The following is a 25,469-nucleotide window of genomic DNA, read 5'->3' on the forward strand; positions in this document are numbered from 1 at the left end:
TGCCTTTAGATACGCCTCCCATATTGGATGTGAGGGTATGGGATACAGGGTCATGACTGAGTTCGCTGCATTTGAAGGAAATTCTCATGTGTAAAAAATATGATAGTTTGGTGGTTTTGATCTGATGCAGCCCTTATAACTCAGTTTGCTAGTTTTTGAGCGTGTTCCTGCTAAGCCTCTATGGAAGAATATACAGATTACCCTTAAACTGGGTGTATTTGCTTTTGTCCATGTAAAGACAATCACAGTAGTGCCGTGCTGACGTGCAGTCAAGCTATAAAATCTTACTGTGTCAATGTTGACATGAAGAGTCAGTAGCATAAAATGTATGTTCTTACTAGAGTCAATTGCTAATACACTAGTTAGACCAGCTTAATAGACTTTCTCTGTGTTTCAAGTTTGAGTAATTCGTTTGAGTGAAAACTGCCACTCACTCCCATGTGGTTTTCTTTATTACCCAGTAATACTAGAAAGCCTATCTGTCCTCAATGCAGTTTGAGATTAGGACTTGTTTTGCTTCACAACTGCTGGATTTGGGGTTTGGGACCTTTGTGGTGGGTGGGTTTTCGGGATCAGGGAAGTAACCAAAAGAGGAGTATGTTTGTTACCAGTCAGAACTTTATGAAAGGGAAAAAAATGTGTCAGCTGTGTTCAGAGGAAAGAAATGAACATGGAAGGTTACTCCCTACGGCACTAAGTCTCCATAACATTTGTCCTAAGTAAAGGTGTCTCAGTGCTCAGCCATGGCAAAATACTCTTCTTGAATAGGTGTCATCTACGCTTCTTTCTGACTGGATCACTGCCTTTCAGTCAGTTCTTTCGATTGGCACAGCCTTTCATGACATGAAAGAAATCCCTGTTTTGGTTTGGTTTTTTGCTTTCTTCCAGTTATTTTTGGGTGTCTTTCCTTACCCTTGTCTCTGTGTGGCACAGTGATTTTCATTCCTAGCTATATAAGCCTGGAAGCACAGAAAAATATTGTCATGCAAATAGAAATTCTTGACTAACCGAGCCTTTTAAATTCCCCTGAGTTTCTTTCATTCAGGTCCCCTAAAATCTTGATGTTCACATCACCACTCAGCAGCATCCTGGGATTCCTAAAGTTGATGCCTTTCCACCATCATCCAGGATGTAGGCAAATAGCTATATGCAGTAAATATCCTCAGGAGCAGAGGGTCAAAGATGCTGCTCACACAGGCAAGATGAATGAGGGCACTTAATGAACCTCGACCTGGCACCAGCCTTCACTCCACTGAGTAGCTGAAAGGAGCACAAAAAATACAATGTTATTCTCAGCAGAGCAGACTGAGAACCCATTTCACCTATCTTATAACCTCGTCTTGCTCTCTCAAGAGGTGGGAAATGTAGATTTGGATTCCATCAGCCAACAGAGAGCTCTGGAGAACATTTCCTAAATCAGCAATAAGCAGTTTAACCTCTTGGCTATCAGCAAGAGGGGTGGAAGGCAAAAGCCTGTGTTTAACTGCTTAATTTTCTAAAAGAAAATAGATAAACAAAAAAACCCTAAGCTAGCATAGCCGTAGGAAAACAGTGGAGACTTGAAAACATGAAGTGTAATTCCTCTACATCATACTTTACTCAGGTGTATTGAGGCAGCTCTCCACCCAGGTGTCTGCCCTTCCAAACCCCAGCCTTTGTCACCTGATGCTCCCCATGTGCTCACTTTTTCAGCCTGATTTTTGGATTGCAGCCTCCACTTGGCAGCATGTGCCTCAGTGAGGCAGGGCAGTTCTGCCCCCAAACCAGCTCAGGACTGGGGGACTTCAAGGTGCTTACCAACAGTCCAGTGCAGTACATCATTATGTACCCAGCTGCTGTTGTTTTCTGCTAAAACATCCCACAAGGTCTGCTCTTTAACCTTGGGTTGTTTGGGGTGTTCTATATTCTGTGCTTCTGCTTCTCTCGTCATTCTCCTGCCTGTTGTTATTCTGCAGTCCATATGTATTCCCCCTTCCCTCCTCCCAAGTTCGCTTGAGGACAGTCTTTTGAATCTCTCTAAGCCTCTATGTATTATCTTCTGGTATTTTCAGTGCCACTAATTTAATAAATAAAAATTTCTTTTTTTTTTTTAACTCTATATCATCAAAAGGCATTACCTAAATTCTAACTCAGCAGTCTGCTGGAATTTGCTGCCTGAGTTATTGCCAGTTTGCTTTGATTTCAGTCTGGATTCCTACACTGGAGAGTCTGCCTATATCAGCAGCCCAAATTAATACCTCCCCACCATTTGATATTAATGCCTCCTTCATCTTAGTTGCTATTGTATTCTTTCTATTTGTATACAAGCATTACATTACAATATGCTTTTTTTATTTCTTTATTCATTATCTAAGATTGCAGGTGTCCTTCTCCAGTATGTTAAAGTTTTAAAATGTCATGTTATCTCTCCCCCCTCCTGACTACATTCAAGCTTCGTGAGCAGTCAGTTTCTTCCCATTTGGTGCAAATGCAGGGGAACAAGGTTTACTGCTTTGATGCATGTAGTTTCAGTGTAATCACACGAGATGCTTGGTTGAGTTGCTTTGCTTTTCCATGAGTTTTCTGTGTTTACCCACAGCCAAAACTCACGGTGCAGTTTCCTGTTGGTGCGACCCCATTTGTTGAGCCTTATAAAACTATTTGTATTGCCTGTGTGTAGCTGTGCTGAAATGAACCCTTTGGATACAAGAGACAGATCAGCTGCCCTTGCTCTGGCAGTAAACTTAATCATAAGCTCATAAGCACTAATTTGTGCTGGTTTTAAATAAGAGTTTTGGCTTCCTTTTTTTTTTTTTTTTTTTCAATTTTCTGCTACTTTCCCCATCTGGCACTATAACATTTGTTATGTTTCAGTTGGAAGCACTGTGGGTGGAATTTCAGACTTGAGAGCTGGCTGAATAGCCCTTAGGCCACTGTGAATGTTTCTGTTTCCACTGTCAGCTCTACATGTTCAGCAACCTCAGTATGGGATTTCTGAGTGAGGGAATCATCAGCTGGCTGTCTGTTTTATAGCACCTCCTTCTTCCCAAAGCTCCCTGGTTCTCTGAATTCAGCATTTCAATAGCAACTTGACAGTCATCTAACTGTACACCAGTGCAGAGTTGCTACTTTGAGACTACTTTGCCACACTCTCCATTTAACTCTTTCCATTATAGGCATTCCCCATCATAAAAGGATTCCTAAACTCCATTATTCCTGTGAGAATATGTCTAATGTTATTGAATGTGAAATCACAAATATTTTCATTTATAAATTACCCAGTCTTACAGCATCTTCTTTTGAAGATGCTGATGGAAATAAGGAATCCAAAGTCATCTAACTTGTTACACTATGACATATAATATGAGCATAAAAGGGCCTGATGGGAGTGTGCTTTATGTGTGTGTGTGTGCACTGCATCTGGAGCAGTGCATGGGGCACAGGCAGGCATTAGCAAGTGTGGTATGAGTCTTTTTAAGCTAAACTGTTCACAGCTATCATGGCCATTCGGACAGCTCATTTGGACTGCTTGCAGTTTATCGACTCCATCCATGGCCAGTACCCTACTGGGTGGTGTTGGGAGAATCTCCCAGGCACACCACTCAATCCTCAGCCCTGTAGTGAAAGTGATTTTAAAATGTGTTTTGCTGGAGTCAGGACTGGCATAGATTCTGCACAGAAACCTACAGCAAATACTTCTTGCTACCTACCTCTCCCTTGTATTGATCAAATACTGGCTACAGCTAAAGACTTGGCTCATAATATCAAGTAATCTGCAGCCTGGTGGGGTTATGGAAACTATGATGAGAGTAGCTCAATACCAACATTAGCTGAGAATTAGACATTATGTAGCAAATAAGCTTTAAAAAAAAATAATCACAACAGTCCTGTTATTAAGAAAATCTGTTAAGAAAAAAACCTCACAAACCATACATTTTATGCCACAAGAATTGTTTCTAATGAGAGTGTTTTCCAATATTTCCCTTGAGACATCAGCTGCTCCATAAAAATAATGTACCAACTTTAATTTGCTCATTTGTGGAGGAAGGTAGAAGGCCTAAGAGCTTGTGTCAATGAATATAAACTACAACTTCTATGCAGGCTAGAAGGTAACATAGCACCTGTACTACTTCTTAGTCATTGTACCATATATTGTTTCTTCCCCAGATTGTTTCTTTCCCCCTCTGGCTTTTCTTCCTGTTCGAAGCTTTCCATTCATCTGAAAAATACTAGTTCAGACAATCCAGGCACAATATCACTCTAAACTCATTATTTCAGAGACTTTAATTAACCCCTCTTATCCAAGCATGAATAAACAAAACAAAAAAAAAAAGTCAGGGGAAATTATCCATGGCCTGGATGCCACAGACATCATGTGAATCATCCCTCTCTCTCAGGAGGAAGGGTTTATATGCCCACAGAGGAAGAATGTCCCATGATTCTTGGGAAAAATCAGCAAATCTATGGGAACTCCAAGGAGAGTGCTTCCTGTTTTGCTTTGCTCTTAGAGCCCTGCTGCTTTCCACAGCACAGCTCTGGCATATGCTGCTGTTACAAAGGCAGAAGCATGCAGGTATTGCTGATGCTGTCAGCCTTCATCCCGGGCACAGTCTATAGAAAATTAAATCTTTTGCTTAAATTAAATGGCTGTTCTCCCTGCTGCTCGCCAAGAAGGCTTTATCTGAAGCCTATTTGTACCAAATAGGAATAGGTGAAGGGTGCAGTATTGAATCCAGCCCTGCTCCAGCTCTGGTCTAAGGCCTTGGCTTGGTCTTTCCTCAGCTGATTATGGCTCTTTAGCATGGAACTAATGATCCATCCTGCAAGTCACGTCTGTCCTAACTGCATTTTCACAGCTATTTGTAAAGCTGCATTTCCAAACCTGATTTTCTTTACTTCTTGGATCAATTTCCAAGATCTTTGGGAATTCATTCTGCTTCCTGGAATGGAAACTCTACTGTCCACTGACACCTTTGCTCTAAATGTCAGTGATGTTGGGCCTAAATTTTCTTCTGATGGAGGAAAAAAACCATGCTAATGAGCACCCAGTTATCTTGAACATTTTGAAGACAAAAATACAGCTGGAGGCAATTCTGGCATCATATTTCTTCTCTGTTTCTACATTTTAGTTGAGAACATCTCATTACAGTGTTTTGTCATATGAAACTATTCAGCTGTATCTGTGACTAGTTTGTTCTGGCTCAATTTTTTTTCCTGTTAATCATGTTAGGCTTACTCAAAGCTTGTAGAGGGTTTTCTATGATCCCACTGCACAGAGCTGCATGGCATTTTTTTCTTTAAAACATTAAGCTCCACACACACACAGTCTCGGGACTGTATTTGCACACCCAATCAATTCCAGTGTTATTCCTATATCATTTTTCAAAATTATCAACTTCTAGGTGCTTTCTTTTCATATTTTGATTAGATTATAGAAGCCTTAAAATTATTTTAAAAAAGATGGGCACTGTCCTTCTGTTTGCATTCAGAATAAACCGTTGTATTAAAACCATCCCAAACCAAGTACGTTGTTGGTGCTTTTTTGCTGAAGATCCATATAAATGGAAATTTTTGTGCTGAATTCTCTCCTACCTATGTAAAAAATGATTTTTCATTGATTACTGATCCCTATACCAAATTTTTTATCTTAAAACCCACTGAGAATCAATTATTCTCAAGTTCCACCTTTTCCTCACATATTGTCATTTGCCACAATTTTCTTTTCTTGAGTTGTGGTATTTTTTTTCCACTGTAAAGTTTGCTTTTGTAAAATCTCTAACAATGAAGTCCATCTCGTTTACACTGTGTCTGCAACTAGTCATTATTATAAGAGGGTTTCAACTGTGTGTATATATATATATATGCCCCATGGTCCAAATGACTCCAGAAGTCTTGATACAACATACCATTTCAATTACCTTTTAAATAATGTATTGGCATCTGATTGCAAATTTCAGGAAAACAAAATGTGTCAACTGGTTCCCCAGTGCTTTAAAAGCTGTTCAGCTAGCCTCCATTGAGACATTACTGTAAAGTCTACAATGTACAATTAGTTACGAATTTTACATCTTTTTAGCATTCATGGGTAGACCGTTAATGAGGGAATAAATAGCACAATTTTATTTAATCCCACACACTCGTTAAAATGAATTATTAAGCAAAAGACACACAGCTATTCTGTCCCCTTTGGCGCAGGGACATCTGGATGCAACATCCTTTCTTTCAGATAGATGAGTGAGGTCCAGCCACAGATACTTGTGGATGTAATGTGGTTCTAAATCCCTGTTTACTTGAAAAGAATAAAACTGTTTGAAAAACCAGTGATGTTCACTCATGGAGAGAAATTAGTATTTTGGTGTACCATTTATTTGAGTAAAGATAGATATTTACTCTGGAATAAGATAACTATCCAGAGATGCTTATTTATTTTCATTGGCATCAGATGTAGACATTTCTACGTGGTCAAAAGAGTTCTGCCCTTTATGCCCAGGCTAGGCACTTAACAGACAATTTTTCATTGCAGGGCTGTACTATCAGTTCTGTCATCCTTACTAGTCTCAGTTATTCAGTGACACTATTTACATATTAAAGTATTACTCAGCATGAGTAATGGTGTCAGCACAGAGGTTATATTGCAGGTAGAGAGATGTTTCCATTTGCACTAAACCTCATCTCACAAAAATCACTGTAGACTGACACTTCCCAAAGGTTCTGCTTTCTTTTGATTAGCATCCCTTCTTCCAATAATTGACTCCAAGCAGTTCTGCTTCTGTTATTTGGTGGAAGAGAATTATTCAGAGATTTATTCATGTAGTCACAAGAAAGTCTGTGCTTAGGTATTAGGTTTTCTGTATGGAGTGCAAGCAAATAGATTACTGGGGAGTTGAGGGAGTTAATGCCATGGAATATGGTCTTCTCCCACGGCCATGAGTTCTCTGGGGTCAGGTTTTGTTCTAATACCAGCATGTAGACAGAAACTGTAGAAAGTCAATAGAAGCATATCATTTAAAGTAAACATACACGTAGATGTACAAGCACTCACATATACTGATTTCTAGGTTAAAAATTTTTTCTCCAAAATATGGATTTTTTTATCAAGATAGGAATATTTCTGCATCACTTTGTAAATCATTATTGTACAGTTCCTAATGGACATATGAATAATCATCAGATCTGTGTATATTGTCTGTGCACAGTAAGGATTGGCTTATATTGCCTGCATTTATTTTAATAGAATTATTCCATTCTAATCCCCTTCATAATAATGTCTTACTGTACTGTTTAGCCTTCCAGCTCATTCTAGTTACTTAAATTATATTTTGACAGCATCTTATCTCATTTTCATATCTTAACATTCTACCACTTACTCCTTGACTACTGAACTTTCTTAATATGTATTACCTACACCTAAACCATCATTTTCATGTTAACACAATTTTGCATTCTGCATGGAGCCTCAGCAAAAGTGATAAGCTTTTCTCAAGTATCAAGTAATGTTGAAGGAGTCCAGATTTGCCCGTTTTTCGATCTTCAAAACCGTGTGTGTAGTGATGTTGAACTCAGTATTAAAAAAAAAGTAGACCTCTGTTGGCTTTTTGCTAGCATTTTGCTCTTCACATGATACTCCTTAATTCATTGTGCAGCCACACGGAACCCTTACAATCCCCTGTCTTGCCTCAAGCATAAACCTACCCAGATTTAATTTCTGTTTGAACTTGAGTCTTTTGAGGGGGAAGGAGTCTTAACCCTCTGTTACAGAGAGTTCACCACAGACACTGAGAAGCTATTCCAGCTGTTTCAATCTTACTGCTAAAATATATGCCTATTTCTAAGTTAGAATTTGTCTAGTTTCTTTTCACAGCCATTGGATCTTATTTTACCTTTGTCTGCTACCTTCATTGAAGAGTCCACTACCAAAATTATGCTCCTTTCAGAGGATGAAGTCACTCCAGTAACTTAACTATCCCAAACATCTGGGTCTTCCATGGAAAGGCATATTTTGACTGTAGAAGAGTGCAATTACTCTTCTAAACATTAATTTCATTGCACAAAATTTCAAAGTCACAAAGCATGGTTTGCTCATAGTAAGTACAGTGTTCATTTGTCCTTCTGTAGCCCTAGCCTTTTCTCAGGAGGGAAAGGAGAAGCCCTCTCCTTTGATAGTTTGCACTCAGGCTCTTTATGCTGCAGGTGACTTGTAGCTGGCAGGCACTTTACATAGCCTTTACCATCTCACTTGAGGGAAGGCTTGCCTTGATCTGCAGCACAGTTCAGCTGTCTAAAGCCAAAGAGATACCTACCCAAATTTTTCTGACAGTACCATACAAGTTGTTAAAAAGGATGAGCTTGAGATGTTTCAAATGGTGCTTTGTAGTACTCCTAAACAGAAAAATAACTGAGCTCAGTGAAGGTACTGCTAACACCACCGTGAAAGTTTTGCTTGCACAAGAAATACCTGATTAGGTACCAAATGAATTCTGTTACTTCGCCACCAGAAGTCGTTCAAAATAACAATGAGAATTCAATAGCGAGTGGCAAACCACATTTGTGAATTAAACTGATACCGTGGCCTCCTCCTTACTCTGGCTGCATGCAGCACTAAGGTAGGGGGCTGGTATTTAAGGGGCAGAGACCCTTCCTGCACAGCAATCTGGCCGTGCACAGACCCATGGACCCTGCGCTGTGTCGCAGCTCACCACCGGGAGGTCACAGGATGGGAAAACCATGGTGCAGCACCTCCCCAAGGAACAATGGGAATAGCTACCAGGAGGTTGCAGAGCATCCAGACACTCCAGCCCTGTACCCATTGTATGTGCATTTTGCAGCACTCACCGGTCTTGGGAAAACCACCCCACAACCCATTGCTAAGAAATGCTTGCAGTACATAAATAATGTTAAAGTAAAAACATTTCCAGGATGGTTAATGAGCTATGGAACAAAGTTAGATGGAATTTACCTCTCCTTTGCCATGTTAAGGAGATAATGCAATAAATATTTTGTACCTTTTTCCGTCAGGAATGTATCACAATCATACAGGACTTTTTCTACAGTAGAAATGAAGACTTTGTTTAAATACAAGCTGTAAGGGTTTTCTTTTTTTTAATCTACTTTTACATGTGTGGGATTAAAATTTGTAGAAAAGACACAGAACTATCCTTCTTAGCTCTACTTCTTCTCTTGAATGCTTAGATCCCTATGTGAAGATCCATCTGATGCAGAACGGTAAAAGGCTGAAGAAGAAAAAGACTACAATTAAAAAGAACACTCTGAATCCCTACTACAATGAGTCTTTCAGCTTTGAAGTACCCTTCGAGCAAATTCAGGTAATGTCAAACAGTGTTTTGTCTTCTCTCTCCATTCCATTTCTCAGCCCTTATAAATATTTAGCAGGAATCTTGTTAATTATCACGTGTGCATGCCTTCATTAGCACCTAGATGCCAGTCCTGTGCTGAGTGTGACTGCTTCAAGAGGGAAATGATAAAATGTAAAGTACTTACAAAGTTTTGATTCATCCGTGAGAAATGAATAACTGACATTTTCTGTCAACAGAAATGGATTTTGGAAAAAAAAATCCACAGGGAGATAGTGAAAGAATGTGCCAGCAAAACGGTATAGGGATAAAAGAAAAGGCATATATAGCATTTTTTTCCCAAAATTATTTGAAATAATAAATTGGCATCATCTGTTAAATTGTGTTCCTTACTCATTTATTGGCCCTGTTCTTTGAAAGCACTGCAGCATACTTCTTAAGTAAAACACCTAATTCATCCAGAACTTTTTTTCAGTTATTCACTACACTGTGACAGCTTTTTCAGTGATTCTTACGTCCCTTGGAAAAAGGTATTTGAGAATCTCAGGGGTCAGTACTGCTCTCTTGGCACCTCAGGAGAGCTCCAGCAGTTGTCCAGAGCCTAAAATTAAGGGTCTCGGAAATCAGCACAGTGAGCTGGAAGTCACCTACATTAGCAGTGGGAAATACCAGGACAAGGCATTGTGTAATTCTTTTCAGGGACTATGACCTGCCTTTTGGCTACTGGGAGGCAAGTAATCTCTCATAAGGGAGGTTTAACTTCTTTTGATGTTAACTGATCTTTTATCACAACAGAGAAGCTCTTCTTAACCATCTCAGGAGGCATGTGAGAAAAGAACTTTATGGTGGCTTGCCACCCACCCATGGAGCCCCAGAACCTTGGAAATGTTAAGCAATACAACAGCTTTTCTGGGTGGAGCTGAGTGCGGAAAATGTCCTTTCAGGGGTCTCCTAGTTTGAATGACCATAATTAAAATAGTCTGGTAATACATCCTTTTGTGGCTTGTAAGAGAGGGTTAGATATGAGTCAGGTGCCAAAAGTTTAAATGGGTTTAAATGGCTTGGACAAAATTGGGAGCCCCCTCTGGATTAGATGAGAGCATGGTATGGGTTTTCACACTCTGTATCTTGGATTTTGATAGTAACTGTACTGGAGAGAAGCCTGGGAGCCAAGGCCTATATTTCAAGTAAAACTGTGTCCTTGCATTTTATTGACTTGGTACTGACAAACATAATAAAATTAGACAAGGTGAGGCAGTAGGAACAGTGACTTGGACATGACTAGTCTGTTTACAGTTTCTTCATGCCCTTCAGCATATACAGGTGTCTATGGACTCTAGGAATCAAAAAGTGAGAAATCCAGTGGGGCCTAATTTCCCTTGATTTTAATGAAAGCTGGTCTATGTGCTTGTGAAAGACCTCATAACAAGCATCAGAGACCCAGAGGCAAAAAAAAAAGAGATGAATCAAATCAAGTCTCTTTAGCAATTTAGGCAATGAATATTTTGATTTCTAAATAGGGACAGGATTGAGGAACTGGAATGGGCACCTCCAAATAACCAGATAAGAGCTTTGGCATGGTTAGAGGCATTCTGTAGGTACTCGACCATTTTGCCTTCTAATCCTAAGTCATTTTTGTAAGGTGGATATAGGTCCTTTAAAAAGTATTGTGGTTTAGATGTTTAAATTTTTGTCTTTTTTATATATATAATTTTATTAGAACTACTTTATAGCTCCTACTTGAGTATATAGCCCAAATTTTAAGTCTGCAATTATAGACTTTGGTCATATGCCAATGTATTTTGGAGTTAGTTATAAAAGACTGTATTTAGAAGTTATGTCATTATGGATACTGAAGTGATTTCATCATTAGAAAAACACTTTTTAAATTATATTTAGACTTAATATGGTAAGGATTACTGGGAGTTTTGGGAAATTCAAGTAAAAGCCATTAAGCAAACTTATACAAATTTCTTGATTGTTGGAGAACAAAGAGAAGGGAGGTTATGAAGAGAAAGCAGCTCAGTAGTAGTACATACATATAATTTTAAATGAGCCAAACATTAACATTTTCAACAATTTAATAGTGAGTATGGATTCTGGCTCTTAAGGGAAAGAAAGTGATGTCTTTAAGGGTAATGGGAGAACACTACTGGGAAGTCAAATCCTGTTGCTACAGGCAGATCAGGCATGTGTTTTGCCACAGCAAAACAGACTGCCTCTGTAGGTAGCCATGTCTCCAGGCCCTTTCAGTCCAAAGGGCTTAATAACACTGGGAAACTGCTAATCCAAGTGTTTATTAGGAGAGGCAGTGCTTTCTACCAGCACCTCTTGGGTTTTGCAGTACAGCTGCTCCTTTAATATATGGTACAAAGGCAAAGAGATGCTCACATTTCTCTGTAGGTTTAGGCCAGACACCACAAGGTGAGAATCATCTCGGAGTTAATCATCTGAGCTAGCTGTTCTTACATTTTTATAGAGCAAGGAAAAGGGTCTTTCATTTACAGTGCTCATTTTTGTCTTACAATTAACACTAAAAAAATCCAACAGTAACTAGCCTTCAAGCTTCTAGGCACAGCAGGCAAGCATTTTTTGTACTGTAAATAAATAGTCTCATGCTTACTTTTTATATCTGTGATTGTACCAGGCATCTAAAACATAAGTGTTCATTTGGGGAGGTACCATTAAAAGAGCATGTATTGCAAACAGCAACACTGAAACATGATTTTGGCATCTAGAAATACTTGTTTCAGGATATTGCCTTTTATCCTGAGTGCTCTGGGGAGAGAGAGTCTTGAGTTTGATGTACATTTTTGTCACCAGCAACTATATAAATACTTTAGTGCCTGTTGGACTCATCTCTTTCTCTGGCTCAGTGATTTGTACAATCCTGTAAGGGAATGGACTTTGTAATATAAACCTCAGGAGCCTGGTCTTGCTACTTTTAAAAGATAATCCTTTTACAAGCACTGAAATTAATCATTCTAGTAATAAGTCCAGATTGTAGATATATTTAAAGCCTTAAGTTTAAAAAACTGATTCTTGAGAATAAAAGATTTTTCTAGAAGAAATGTTTTTCAGGGCTTTTCTTGCTCTTATTCAGGAAGCTCACACTGTAATAAGAAATCAGGAAAAGAACTGTATGTTCATCTTTAAAAATAAATCTCTGTAAGGAGAAGTGTTTACAATTTAGTAAAATCAGCCCAAGGCTATGAACATCTTAGGTGCTGTTGGGGAAGAACACCACTCCACTGAAGGAATAGCTGTATATGCTCTTTTGACAAATATTAAAGACCTGGAGGAGAGGAGTGTTTGCATGTGCACACAAATGCATACCCAAAGCTTGGCTTGAACATCTCCCATTGTGCCCCAGTCTAAATGAACGGAAAATTGTCTGTGAGCTGTGACAGATGGGCTCACACAAACTTTGTGGGACTAGTTTAATTCTCTTTGCCAGAGGTCACCATTCCTGCAGAAGTAACACTCCCAACATCAGCTCAGTCATAGGCACTGTCACTATGTCAGAGCCCCGAGACAGTGGAGTTTTTACATCTTTTCCAACTTTCATGAGTGTGCAGCCTGTTTTCTAGACTTCTTTATAAATATACAGAATATACATGGTATACACACACACGTGTGCACATGCACACACACACAAAGAGCAGGGTACATGTGTGTGTGCATGTGTGTCTATGTGTTTAGTAAGCATAAGGGCTATCTTCTGAATTTATCCGCAAATACCTGACTAGCATGCTGGATGGATGGGTAAGAGTTGTTTAGAAGCAGAAAGGCAACTAACAAAATGGAGCACAACATCGCAAACATTAATTTGGGGTAGAACCATTTCTGAGCTTTAGCTTTTAACTTATTTACTTCTCTGTAAGTATTATATTAAACAGTAATGATGTGTTAAATTGCACAACTTTTGAATTACCTTACCTGTAAGTTGTTAATCTGTTAAAGGAAAAACAATCAACCCCAATGTCCATATGAAGCTCTTTGATGCAAGGGGGCGAATTAGAAGTTAACAGGGAGGTTGTAAAGTTAATTTGATTTGAAAGGCTTACAAAGACAAAAGTTTGAATTTGCTTCTCACTAGAGGAATCTGCTCAGGCTGTCACACACCCCCTTCATGGCTTTTCCGCTGCAATTGTCTTCCCACATTTATGCTTGCCCACCTTCCCTTTAAAGTCATACTCACTGATCTTTCTCTGTCTCATTGTAGAAAGTGCAAATTGTTGTGACTGTTTTGGACTATGACAAGATTGGCAAGAACGATGCCATCGGAAAAGTCTTTGTGGGCTACAACAGCACTGGAGCGGAGCTGCGGCATTGGTCAGACATGTTGGCCAACCCCCGGCGGCCCATTGCACAGTGGCACACCTTACAGCCCGAGGAGGAGGTAGATGCCATGCTGGCAGTCAAGAAGTAAATTAAATTAAATTAAATTATGAAGAAGAAAAAGAAGAAGAAGCCTTTCTGCATTTGCCCACATAGTGCTCTTTAGCCAGTATCTGTAAATACCTCAGTAATATGGGTCCTTTAATTTCAGCCATGTGTTCCTGACACGGATCAGTTGTACTTTTAAATTCCCATTTTAATTTGCACAAATTTAAAAGTAGAGAGCCTTTTAAAGGCGCTTCATTTCACCACTGTCCCCCGATCTACTCTTCTTTTAAGCAATATGATGTGTAGATAGAGCATGACAGAAATTATTTATTGTATGACACAGTTGTATATATACACCAGTATGCTGAGAATTTATTTCTAGTTTGTGTATTTGTATGTTGTAAGCGTTTCCTAATCTGTGTATATCTAGATGTTTTTAATAAGATGTTCTATTTTAAATTATGTAAATTGACTGAGATATAGGAGAGCTGATAATATATTATAGGGTAACTATTGTATCGTCTGCATTCCAGAAAAAAAAAAAATCCAACTTGTAAGGCACTAGTAGTGTTACACTGACATCTTAAAGGACAACTTAAATCTGAGCTTTCAACTGGACCATCCTAATAGCACACTTCACATCCACAGTGAATCTTGGAGGGGCAAATCCAACTGGGTAGACATCTTTCACAGGCAACTTAGCATGATCTGAGCAGTTCCATGGCTGACCTCAAGGAGATGTAGCCAGAAGCCAGGATACAATTTTTTTGTATATATTCCAAAGCAAACACAGACTGAAATGGCTTTAGATTGAAAGTTGAGGAAGCAGTTCCATCGGAGGCAACAATTTCATCTAACATACAAAGATAATTGCAGAGGTTGTGCAGGGAGGGGGAGGAGGGAGATGCAGCAGTAGCAAAATGCTGCCATGAAAAGAAGAGTAGCTCTCCATTATCACCTTTATACAAAATTTGCATACTGTGAATTCCATCCACGATTTCACATTATAATGAGTTTGCACATTAGAATTTGTAACAAAATATTTTATTATACTAACTCAGATTAGAAGGAATGCAGAATATTTTTTAGACACAGCCGTGTGAGTTTATTATACAAAATAGTTTCATGGTAAACAGACAGTATTGTAATCCCATCAGAAGATGACAAAATTTAGCCATAGTTCTAAATGCACTTCAAAGTAAGCCAAAAGAGAACAGCTAGTGACCTTTTATATACTATTTATACTTAAGTTTTAATTTGTCCTTTAAAAAAAAGTGAAAACAAAGAACAAGTTCTAGAAAACTGAAGTAACCTCTTCTGTATACTAGATGCTCGTTTCAGGAGGAGTTTTTAAATGTTTTAAATGTTATTATGTAGTAAATGGCACTATTATGAAGCTATTAGTCATTCCATAAGAGTCTTGAAAGACTGCTCTGTGTATCACTGTGACTGCCGTGTGTGCTTAGAAATGTAGTTTTCTCAGTGGATAGCAATCAATTTATTCCGTAGTGATATTGTAATAATACTGCCATTCCCTTCTACTGCACTGCCGAAGGAACGCGTAGCACAAGCAGTTCTAGTTACTATGGACCAATTTAGAACTGGAGAGCTATGCGGGGGACAAGGATGCTATAGCGAATGGGTTGACCACGCAGCATTTTGTCAAGCCCTGTGCAATACTCTACATTTCAACTGCCCTCAACCCCTGCTGTTTTATGTAGACAGTCATCTTATAGCTACCCAGCATGTCATCTCTGCTCGTACCATCTCATCAAGTCATTTAGGGCATCACTTCTATCTCATGTACCGTCCTTTGAGGCCCCTCGCTTATCTTTCCAAGCTGTGAATATATTTATAATTCTTCATTATTTTCAGCAATGCAAACTACCCCAGAAATGTGGAAATGCTATTGCTTTTGGAGGGAGGCAGGAGGATTAACTATTAATGTTCTTATCAATCTGCTGCATCTAACAGAAACTACTGAAATAACAAAGATGAATGTAATCAGAGAACTGTGCACTGAAAACTAAATTCACAGCCTCCCTCAAGACTCTGCTTCTGGGAGAGGTGTGACAGCCTGAGGGGTCAGTGCAGCGATGGCCAAGCACCACTGTTTTTCAGTACTTTGAGGGTAAAAGCAGCAGCAGCAAAGATGTGGGAAGAGAATAAAAGCCTGGATCTCTCCCCACCTCCAAAAGTGAGAATAGCAAGATGCATTTTCTTTCTTTTTTTACATGAAACACAGAAAAAACACAAGCGAGACATTTTCTGATAGAAACAGGCACATACATGCAAAGCATCAAGCTGGAATATTTTAAAATCTTATCCTTAAGGACCAAACCCCACCAAAGAGAAGAAGTAGACAGTCAGCTTTCCAGCCTACGAGCTTCATGGTCTCCAGCTTTCAGTTGTTCATTCAGGATAGCTGCAAGTTCAACATGCCAGGACTGACTCATTGTGTTAAGGTATCCTTAATGCTTTCTCTTCCTACACTGCCAGACTGAACGTCACCCTAGAACTGGTTTGTAAGGTACGATGATTCTCAGAGACTGAACCTGCCATGTGACCAAGATGACATTTTCATCCTCAAAGAAGCCACATGTACCTTTCTGACAAAGCTGTGTGAAGTATTAGAATCTGATGCTGTAGAAAGATCCTAGTTGCCTTTGTGTATATTTACTGCCTGCTTGAGTGTTTCTCTGTGTGGGTTTTCTCTGTATCTTGTAGAAATGTTTGGGGTGTTTTATCCTGCCATATCGCTCGTGGCCCGCGAGCTGACAACTTTAGCCGTATTTTACCTTCATTTTTGATGAGGTGGTTTATATTTTGTTTCACTTTGTGTAGTGACTTCCCACAGTAGAGTTTTCCAATTGTCGTTAAAATAACATACATATTACACAGATATTCAATAAAAATGTTTTATTTCCTGTTGATGTTCTGGCATTTCTCTTTTGATCTAAAACTTTGAAAAGACATTTCACTCCAGGACTTTCACATAATATCATACACTTTGAAGTATTGCAAGTGAAATAGCACAGCACTTTTTGAGGGGCTGTGAAAAGCTGCTTTCATCAGTAAGATGGTCACAGTCAGCAGCACTCCAGTAGATGAATCCTTCACCTCTATTGCAGATGAAGGACTATTACCTTGTTTACCCAAGAGCCTGATTATTTGCCTCCAAACCCAGTACTCTCTATCCAAACATGGACTAGTTTCTATACCACAACAAAAACTGCCAAGTAGTTACCTACAAATCACTTTTCTTCCCGACAGTTGTGTTAGAGCTGTGGTTGAAGTTTTCATTTGAAGAGAGATGGTATATTTTAACCTACATCCAAGCGCTACTTCTAAGCTGACCATAAAATCAAGCCTCTTACAGATCATTAAATAAAACCTTTAACTGGGGAGGAGGGGCAGTGGGGAGAAAGTATTGGAGGAAGTGAATAGAGAGGGATTTCCTACAACAGCATGTAGTGATAGGACAAGGGGGCATTGTATTTAAACTGAAGGGGAGGGTAGGTTTAGATTAGATATTAGGAAGAAATTCTTTACTGTGAGGGTGGTGAGGCACTGGAACAGGTTGTCCAGAGAAGTCATGGATCCCTCATCCCTGAAAGTGTTCAAGGCCAGGTTGGATGGGCTCTGGGCAACCTGATCTAGTGGAAGGTGTCTCTGCCCACAGTGGGCCTGGTGATGTAAAGAGCAGTTACTCCTCCAAAACTATGAATGCCTGATGTTCTGTGACTTTACAGAACTGCTAGGGGTTGATTGTAAGACCCCAGGTTTGAGCTACAAGCTCATCAAAGAGGTTTTACTTTTAAAATGCACAAGGCTCCAAAAGTTCGCTCACCAGATCTACTAAAAGAGCCTTCAGTTCTTTTAATACCATGAAAAAGTACACAGGAGAAGACACTGCACACGTTTCTCGGGAGGTCAAATAAGACACTTTTATGGCAAACTTTGGAAAATAAGGGAACTTGGCAAAAGTTTAAAGAGCAACATTCAACCAAAATAAAGCATTCCACAAAGTACTGACTTAGCACATGCTAACACATACAACTTGGCAAAATCCAACCCATCCAGTTTTAAATTACTCAGAATATTAAGAGAGGAGATTAGGAGAAGAAGTAAAGAGAGAGATAGAAAAGGAGATAATTATAGCTACCATCCCAGATCCAGCATAGATCCAGCTACCAGGAGTCCAGGAGATGGCAGAGCCACAGAATGGCCACATAATGCTGTTTTTATCTGCTCCAGCCCCCTGTGGCCACTGCCCCCCCCCGGTGGTACCTCGGTGTTCCAGCTGATCCGGGACTGGGTTGGGGCTCTAGGGGGTGGGGTGTGGGCAGTGCTTCTGGTGTCCAGTGACTGATGGCTGTGCCAGGGCTGCCCAAGGAGGCTCCAAGGGGATGGAGTGGGGCAGGGCACCACCTCACCTTCGTGAAATTTGACCTGTCCCTTCCCCCCCCCCACACACGCACTTGAGTTGGTCCAAGCCAATAATTAATATAATAATCCAGGGTCTCACCGTGACGCCTGCTTGCTCTGCAGGAGCTGAGGTAACACTCCTGTGGTGCACAGAAATTCCCCATAGATACAGGCAGGTACCATATTATGGAGGTATGAGATGCTTCTGCTCCCTTCTTCACCATCTAAGCTGTTGCATAATCAGACTAAGCACACACTTCCATAAGAGGAGCAATTTGCTTAAGAGCAGACCCAAATCTATCAAAGACAATCAATAAAAATACATTGAGGCAGGTTCTGTATGCACCAACAATTTTTGCAGATCTTGAGAATACCAAAGAGACACCTTTGTCAATCAAAACCAGTTATTTCAACAGAATAATCAGTTGAAGTCAGTCATTACAACTAATGTAAGGAAAAATGCTAAAAATGCTTCATATAATAGCTGTTACTAAGTGGGGAAAGCAGCAAAATTACCAATTTTATTCAGCTCATTTAACCCCTAATCAGCTGTCAAAAAAAACATTCTTCCCAACTGTCAGACTGTTACCCAAGCAAAGTATCTGTCTCTCCATCACTTTTCACATCATGAGTCAATGAAAGTTAATTGCCTGTTAGTTATGCAAAGCAAGAATTAAAACATTATATTTTTTGATTAACAGTCAGTTCCCTTATTTATTTATTTACGCTTTAACATTTTCACTCCAGGTTGCCAGTTCAGTTTGTTGTATGTGTACTGACTTGTTTTCAGAACATAAACCTACCAAATTCATGTCCAGCCCCTATTTTCATTGTCAGCTCAAGTGCTGCTGTTCATCCAGGCATTAAAGCATGGAAAAGGATTTTTCTTGACGTATCACAAAAGGTTTTATGCAGCCTTCGTGACATTTACCTTATACGCATTAAATCTTTATATTCAATACAGAGAATACTTTTAATACTGCATCAAAAAGTAGTTCCAAAAGCATATGACAAACTGGTACAGAGAACACTTTATGTGGCACTTTGTGACTGATACCTGCAGCAACATTTTAAGACAAAAGGGCCACACAACGAGATCTACATCAAGATTATGCTGTATTCAAAATAAAAAAAGAAAGTTCTACAAAGCAGGGGATGATACACATGCCCTTAATGGAGCCTATAGAGGCCAAATAGCTTGGGGAAGTGAAGACAGTTCTTCCAGGCTTCTGGGCTAAAGGTGGAGGGTACAGCTAGTACAGTATTTTCGGTCTATGCATGCACTGTGTGATAACATGCTGAGATTTTGAACAGCCATTTAGACAAAAAAATCCCCAACCATACCAAACAAAGAGTTTCATCTTCTGACAGAATCAATCTCATCAGTTTGACAGCTCACATTTAATTTCAGTCAACCATTTCATATCTTCGTACTCTGTCTTATTACTTACAACAAGGAGAGCACACCGTGGGCGATACTGCACTGATGTTATACACCAAATGGAGCTGACATCAGTTTTCCTCATAAACAAAAGACCAATGCACAAAAGTGGCAAAATATTCTCTGCTCCACTAATCAAGATTATCCCACAGTCCTGCACAGACCTAATTTTGCTTGCATTCTCCCTGAGCCCAGGGACAGTTCTTTTATCTATTGTGTTCACAAACATGTACCTTAGCCTAGAAGATTTCTCCTAAGAAGGATCAGTGCCCACTGGCATCAAGAAATTGTTCCAAAACCCTGACGTGGATCTGTCACTGAAGAGCTTAGGTTATATTTATCTTCTCCCTTGGACTATTCATCACAAGCACGAGGATTCCTGGCTGAACATCCTGATTGAAAGCCTGACAGGTTGGAACCCAAAATGGAATGCTGAAGTCAATTATTTCGTGCTTAGTCAGAAACATTCTCATCCACTTGTCCTGGTGAAAGACAGACTGAAGCTCAGTAACTTGCATCCTGCTAAAGATGGTTTTTTCCTTCATGAAACTGGCAATATTATTAAACTTTTTTTTTAAAAGATAAGTCTGTGACATTCAGACTTATATATTTTCTTCTTTCAAATACAAGGTTGTCTCTATTGTTTAACTCAGTTTTAAGAATTTTAAAGCCAACTCACCAAAGAAAGTAAGTGGCTGGATTGTTTAATTGGCTTTAACTCTCAGCTTTATCAAACCTCAGTTTCACTCACTCCTCTCCAGCCATACACCATGATCTGACACTGATTAATAGAAAAAAACTCTGATGGAAGCCTATCAAGGAAATTTAGTAATCAGAGTGACTTAAGAGAATCCTTTTTATAGATTAAATGAAGATTAAATGGTCAAATTTCAACATAGTGTATTATTAAGGGTGAGGTGCTAAAGATGTTCATTGTTGCAGATGAACATTTATTAATGATCTAGAAAACAGATGAATGAGGTGACAAAATTTACCTGTGCCGTAAAATTGTTTTAGCTGGAACAGATCTAAATTATGAGGCCATATCTAATTTCATAAATTGAGAATCCAGTACCCAGATAGGCACTTCAACTCGAATGATACCAAATATTGTGAAGAGATCTTTGAACAGAAGTACAAAAAATGTCATCTCAAATGAGAAGTCAAGCTGCTATGGAAAATGAAGGCAGAACCTCTTCTTTGTACAAGAATTGCTTACAGAAAAATAGATTTGTCTTCTCAGTAGTCTCTAAGGACATAATGAAAGCTTATGATGAACTGGTAGTACACAAAGGATGTTCAAATTACAATCCTCATATATATATACATATATATATATATATATATAGCCTTCATATATGTTATTTAGAATATGTTTATTTGTAGACACATTTCAGACATCCAGAGAACATGCTCTGTGTCTCAGTGCAGCACATGTACAGATGCCAGGATGTTTCCTGACTTCAGTATGGGCATTTGTCCATTACAGTTCCTGCTGCCACTGAGACATAACACCCTCCATGCAAATGTCTCAAAGTACTTTTCAAAGACGAAACTAAACCTTGGAAAATACGTATTGGAAAAGCTGAAAAATACTGCCCCATTAAGAGCTGTCATGTGGTCTGGTACAGAGTAAAAAGCTTCCATGGCAGTTGAATCAGGTAAGTCTTTGTAGTTGAAACACAGGGTATATTAAAAGGATTTAAGGGAGACCTTAGCAGGAAGTTCTGAAAAGTAAATCTAAGAAAAGCCAATCTTGAGGGAAACAAAGACATTTATGGGGACTATATAAATGAACAGTAACAAGAAAAATGTAGGGCAAAGCAAATATGTATCCTAGCTATACAGACTTCTACTATACTACAGAAAAAGTATGCACTTAGAGATTTGTACCAGAGCAAAGATGAGTCCTACCTTGTGTTTCAGCCTTCCAAGTCTCCAGAATAAAAATCTGAGAAGGTTCAGGTTATTATTGCTGCTTTGCTGCATGCTTCCAAAAAGAGCCTTTTTCCCAACACAAAGAATCACCTCTCCCACTCCAGCCCAGTGATGAGGAGAACTGGTTAATGCTCTTATTCTTTGGATTTAACACAAATAGCTGCCTGAAAGGTTTGAGCACCATGACCATAATTAAATCTGCAGTAATTAGTAATGCAACAACAGCAAGCAAGAAAAGCAGGCAAACTTCTTCAGCTGACATTTTTTGAAGTACAGATAACAGAGAGGAACAAAGTGGCAAAAATGCAGGAAGAAAAAGAAATTATTTGCAGACCAGGGGACCAAATCTCTATCTCTTGCCATATAGCCCCAGCTCATGGTCATTACCTGGTTTTGTCTTTCCCCATGTCACTGTTCTGTCAATAGAGCCTTAAGATCTCTTCTGATCCCATATTTGCTATTGTTCATGTTATATTTACCATGTTCCCTAATACAGTTGAGTACAAGCTGTTCCCTTGTTGATTCTTCTCATACTTCTCTTGCTCCACTTCTGCCTAGCCAACTTTGTAAAGTTTTATTCAACCACTCTACAACAATTGGTACCTAATAATCTCTTAGGAACATGGGTTCAGGGAAAAACACCAAGTTGCAGAAGCCTTTGCAAGCAGTTAATACTTGTTTCAGAACATAAACTACAAAGATGCTACAGTGTTTAATCAGTTCCCACAGCATAATACCACTCTGTACATGTTCCTTGTAAAGTATACTTTTTTCATGATCTTATTCTATAACTTATTAGCAAGGATGAGTCACACCAGCACTTGAAAGAAGTGTAGTAGCACGTTTAATGGAGAAGAAATGTGATGGACTAGGCAAAACCAAGGGCTATTTTTTCCCCCTTCACCAGAAATTCTAAATCAGTTCCCACCACGATTTTCATCATCTCAAGTGTCTTCATCAAACATCCTGTCACGTCTTTCCTGAGAGAGAGTACTCTTCCTGCCTAGCACCATAATGCAAGCCCACTGCATTATAACTAAGGCAGCTGAACAATCAATATGGACTGCACATGAGCCTCACCAGACTCTTCCCAGCCTTTTTGAGGCTGGCAGCACAAATACTTCTCTAATCACATGCTAAGAGGATTGTCTCTGCTCTTGACCTGACTTAGGCTGGTTTGACTTACATTCTCTTTTTAAGGCATCTCATGAGGAGCAAACTTGGTCAGGCCACTATCCTGTACCCACTTTCAGCTATCTTAAAGAAAAATTTACATGATACAGAGTAGACAGCAAACATTAAACAATGTCAATACAGGTGACATGGAAGTGAGCTTCATGGAAGTGAATCTAGATTTTAAAATGCATTGAAAAGATCAGCAAGTTAAAAGCACTATTGAGGAAGTCCTTCATTTTCCTGCCAGCCAGGCTAAGGGTTTTATAGCATCTTCACTCTTTTGTATGTGTGTGCATTCATTACCTCCCAGGTGACAGCTCTATAAATCCTCTCGGACTCTTGATATGTTCAAGGATAGATGAGGAGCTTCATCACGACAAAATATTTCACATCCCCACACAATTACAGAGCATGTTGCTTGACTAGCGGCTGTTAAACACAAGTATGCACTGGCACACTGTATTCCTCAGCATCTCAAATAGGGCAGGTATCCACATGCAAGCAGTAACACACTATTCCTTGATGAGTATATTACATGGCATATATACCACATCCCTACTTCATTTATACTCACATTGTTGCTATGTTCACTTTTCCTAAGGTTTGTAGCACACAGACTTCTGGTCCACAATTTGGGCATCTGGGCACTACTGCATTGCAAATATCAGCTATTTAAATTCCAAAGCCACAGCAAAGGGCTTCAAGATCCATAGCTTTTAACATTGCAAATCTGAAATTACCATTGATGTAATTTGATAAACAATCATATTATCATCAACCAAATCATCTTACTCAAAAGTATCTGGATTTGCATATCCTTAGAGATTGCTGTACTCTTCCTTATTTTTTTTTTTTTAAAAAGAGAAGATTAATGTCATTTCCTGATCATCTCATTAACAATGTTTCCCATATAGAACAGCCACTTACTGTGATGTGTTTTGTAGAGCTAGATAATTTTTAAAATCCTGCAAGAATTATATCCTTTTCATATGAAGTATTTGGAACATAATGAAAACATTTGATCCTGTTAATTATCTAAAAGTTATCCATAGAGCGAATTTGGTCCTATTAGCAGAAACACAGTCTCTTCCTTGTCGTGCAATACGATTCAACACGTCTGGTAACACAGCCACAGGGTACTCATCAAGGTGGGGGGGAAAATCCCTGCACTGGAAATTACTGATCTGGATAATACCATGAAATAACTGATTCCTAACACATGGCTCCCAGAAACTGCCTGGAGAATACTGTCCAGACTTAGCTCAAGGTGTAATAACAGCAACCAAGGAGCAGTGAGCTATTTTCTCAGTTTGCAGATACAGGCAAGCAGATTTCCCATGTTTAAAAAGTCCAGTGCTTAGCAAAGACATAAGGTCAGGTCTTCCTCTTCACCAGAAGTGCAGAACAAAACAAGGAAGGTCCTGATGAGGAGCAGCTGACTTCAGCTGGTGCAGAACTGGATTTTGCACCAGCCCCCTTTGCATCCCATTCCTCCCTACTTGGGCTAAAAGGCATACAAGAGAGTGAGATCAGAAGTTTACTGGTAAACATAACAGCAAGAAGCCAGGGTATTTGTAGTGCACAGATGTCCAGCATCCTTCTCTTTAAATTGAAGAGATACAGATTTGATGGATGGTCTGGTAGGAGGATGAGGAGGTGGTTGGATGGTCACATCCAGAGGGTAGTGGTCAACTGGCTCCAGCAGGAGATCAGTGACGAATGGTGTCTCTCAGGGGTCCATACTGGGACAAGTACTGGTTAATATCAGACAGACAGTGGGATTTAGTGCACCTTCAGCAAGTGTTCAGATGACAACACACTGAGCAATTCACTTGACATAACCAAGGGATGGGATGCTATCCAGAGGGATCTGGACAAGCTTGAAGAGTGGGCCCATGGGCACCTCATGAGGTTCAACAAGGCCAAGTAAAAGATCCTGCACCTGGATTGGGGTAACCAACTCCCAGTATTAATACAGGCTGAGGGATGAGAGCAGCCCTGCCGAGAAGGGCTGGTGGATACTGGTGGATGAGGAGCTGGACATGAGCTGGCAATGCGTGCTCACAGCCCAGAAAGCCAAACACATCCTGGGCTGCATCACAAGCAGCATGGCCAGCAGGTCAAGGGAGAGGATTCTGCTCCTCCACTTTACTGTTGTAAGAGACCCCACTTGCAGTACTGCATCCAGCTCTGAGGTCCTCAGCACAGAAAGGACATCAACCTGTTGGAGTGAGTCCAGAGGATGGCCATGAAGATGATTAGATTAGAGGGATGCAGCACCTCTTCTATGAGGAAAGGCTGAGAAAACTGGGATTATTCTGCCTGGAAAAGAGAACACTACAGTCTGACCTAGTTGCGAGTTTTCAACACTTAAGGGGGTTATAAGAAAGATGAGGACAGACTTCCTAGCAGGGCCTGTTGCAATAGGACAGGGCAGTGGTTTTACACTTAAAGAAGGTAGATTCAGACTAGATATAAAGAAATTTTTTACTATGAGGGTGGTGAAACACTGGAACTGGTTGTTCAGGGAGATGGTAGACATCCCATCCCTGTGAACATTCAGGGTCAGGTTGGATGGAGCTCTAAGCAACTTGATCTAATTGAAGATGTTCCTGGTCATTGTGGGGCAGTCAGGTTAGATGACTTTTAAAGGTCTCTTCCAACCCAACTATTCTAGGATTCTGTGATTAGTCCCTTCAGTCTCATGATCACATCACCCACCATCTTTCACCCCCCAAGCTTCTTCCCTGCAAATCAATGAGCATCAGTTCATACCAAAATAGCCAACCCATCTTCTATCTTATTTC

At 39.7% G+C, this 25,469-nt stretch overlaps 1 protein-coding gene across 3 annotated transcripts in view; it reads left to right on the plus strand.

The window, feature by feature from the left end:
- Positions 1-16,612, plus strand: part of SYT1 (synaptotagmin 1) — a 348,639-nt gene extending 332,027 nt beyond the window's left edge. For all 3 annotated transcript variants that reach the window (XM_032688530.1, XM_032688528.1, XM_032688529.1), the window contains 2 exons: positions 9,169-9,302; positions 13,516-16,612. In XM_032688530.1, the coding sequence (XP_032544421.1) occupies positions 9,169-9,302; positions 13,516-13,722 (341 nt within the window). In that variant the 3' untranslated portion in view covers positions 13,723-16,612. The remainder of the gene's footprint in view (positions 1-9,168; positions 9,303-13,515) is intronic.
- Positions 16,613-25,469: the final 8,857 nt, after the last annotated feature.

This window comes from Chiroxiphia lanceolata, chromosome 5 (genome assembly GCF_009829145.1).
Source record: "Chiroxiphia lanceolata isolate bChiLan1 chromosome 5, bChiLan1.pri, whole genome shotgun sequence".
NCBI lineage: Eukaryota > Metazoa > Chordata > Aves > Passeriformes > Pipridae > Chiroxiphia > Chiroxiphia lanceolata.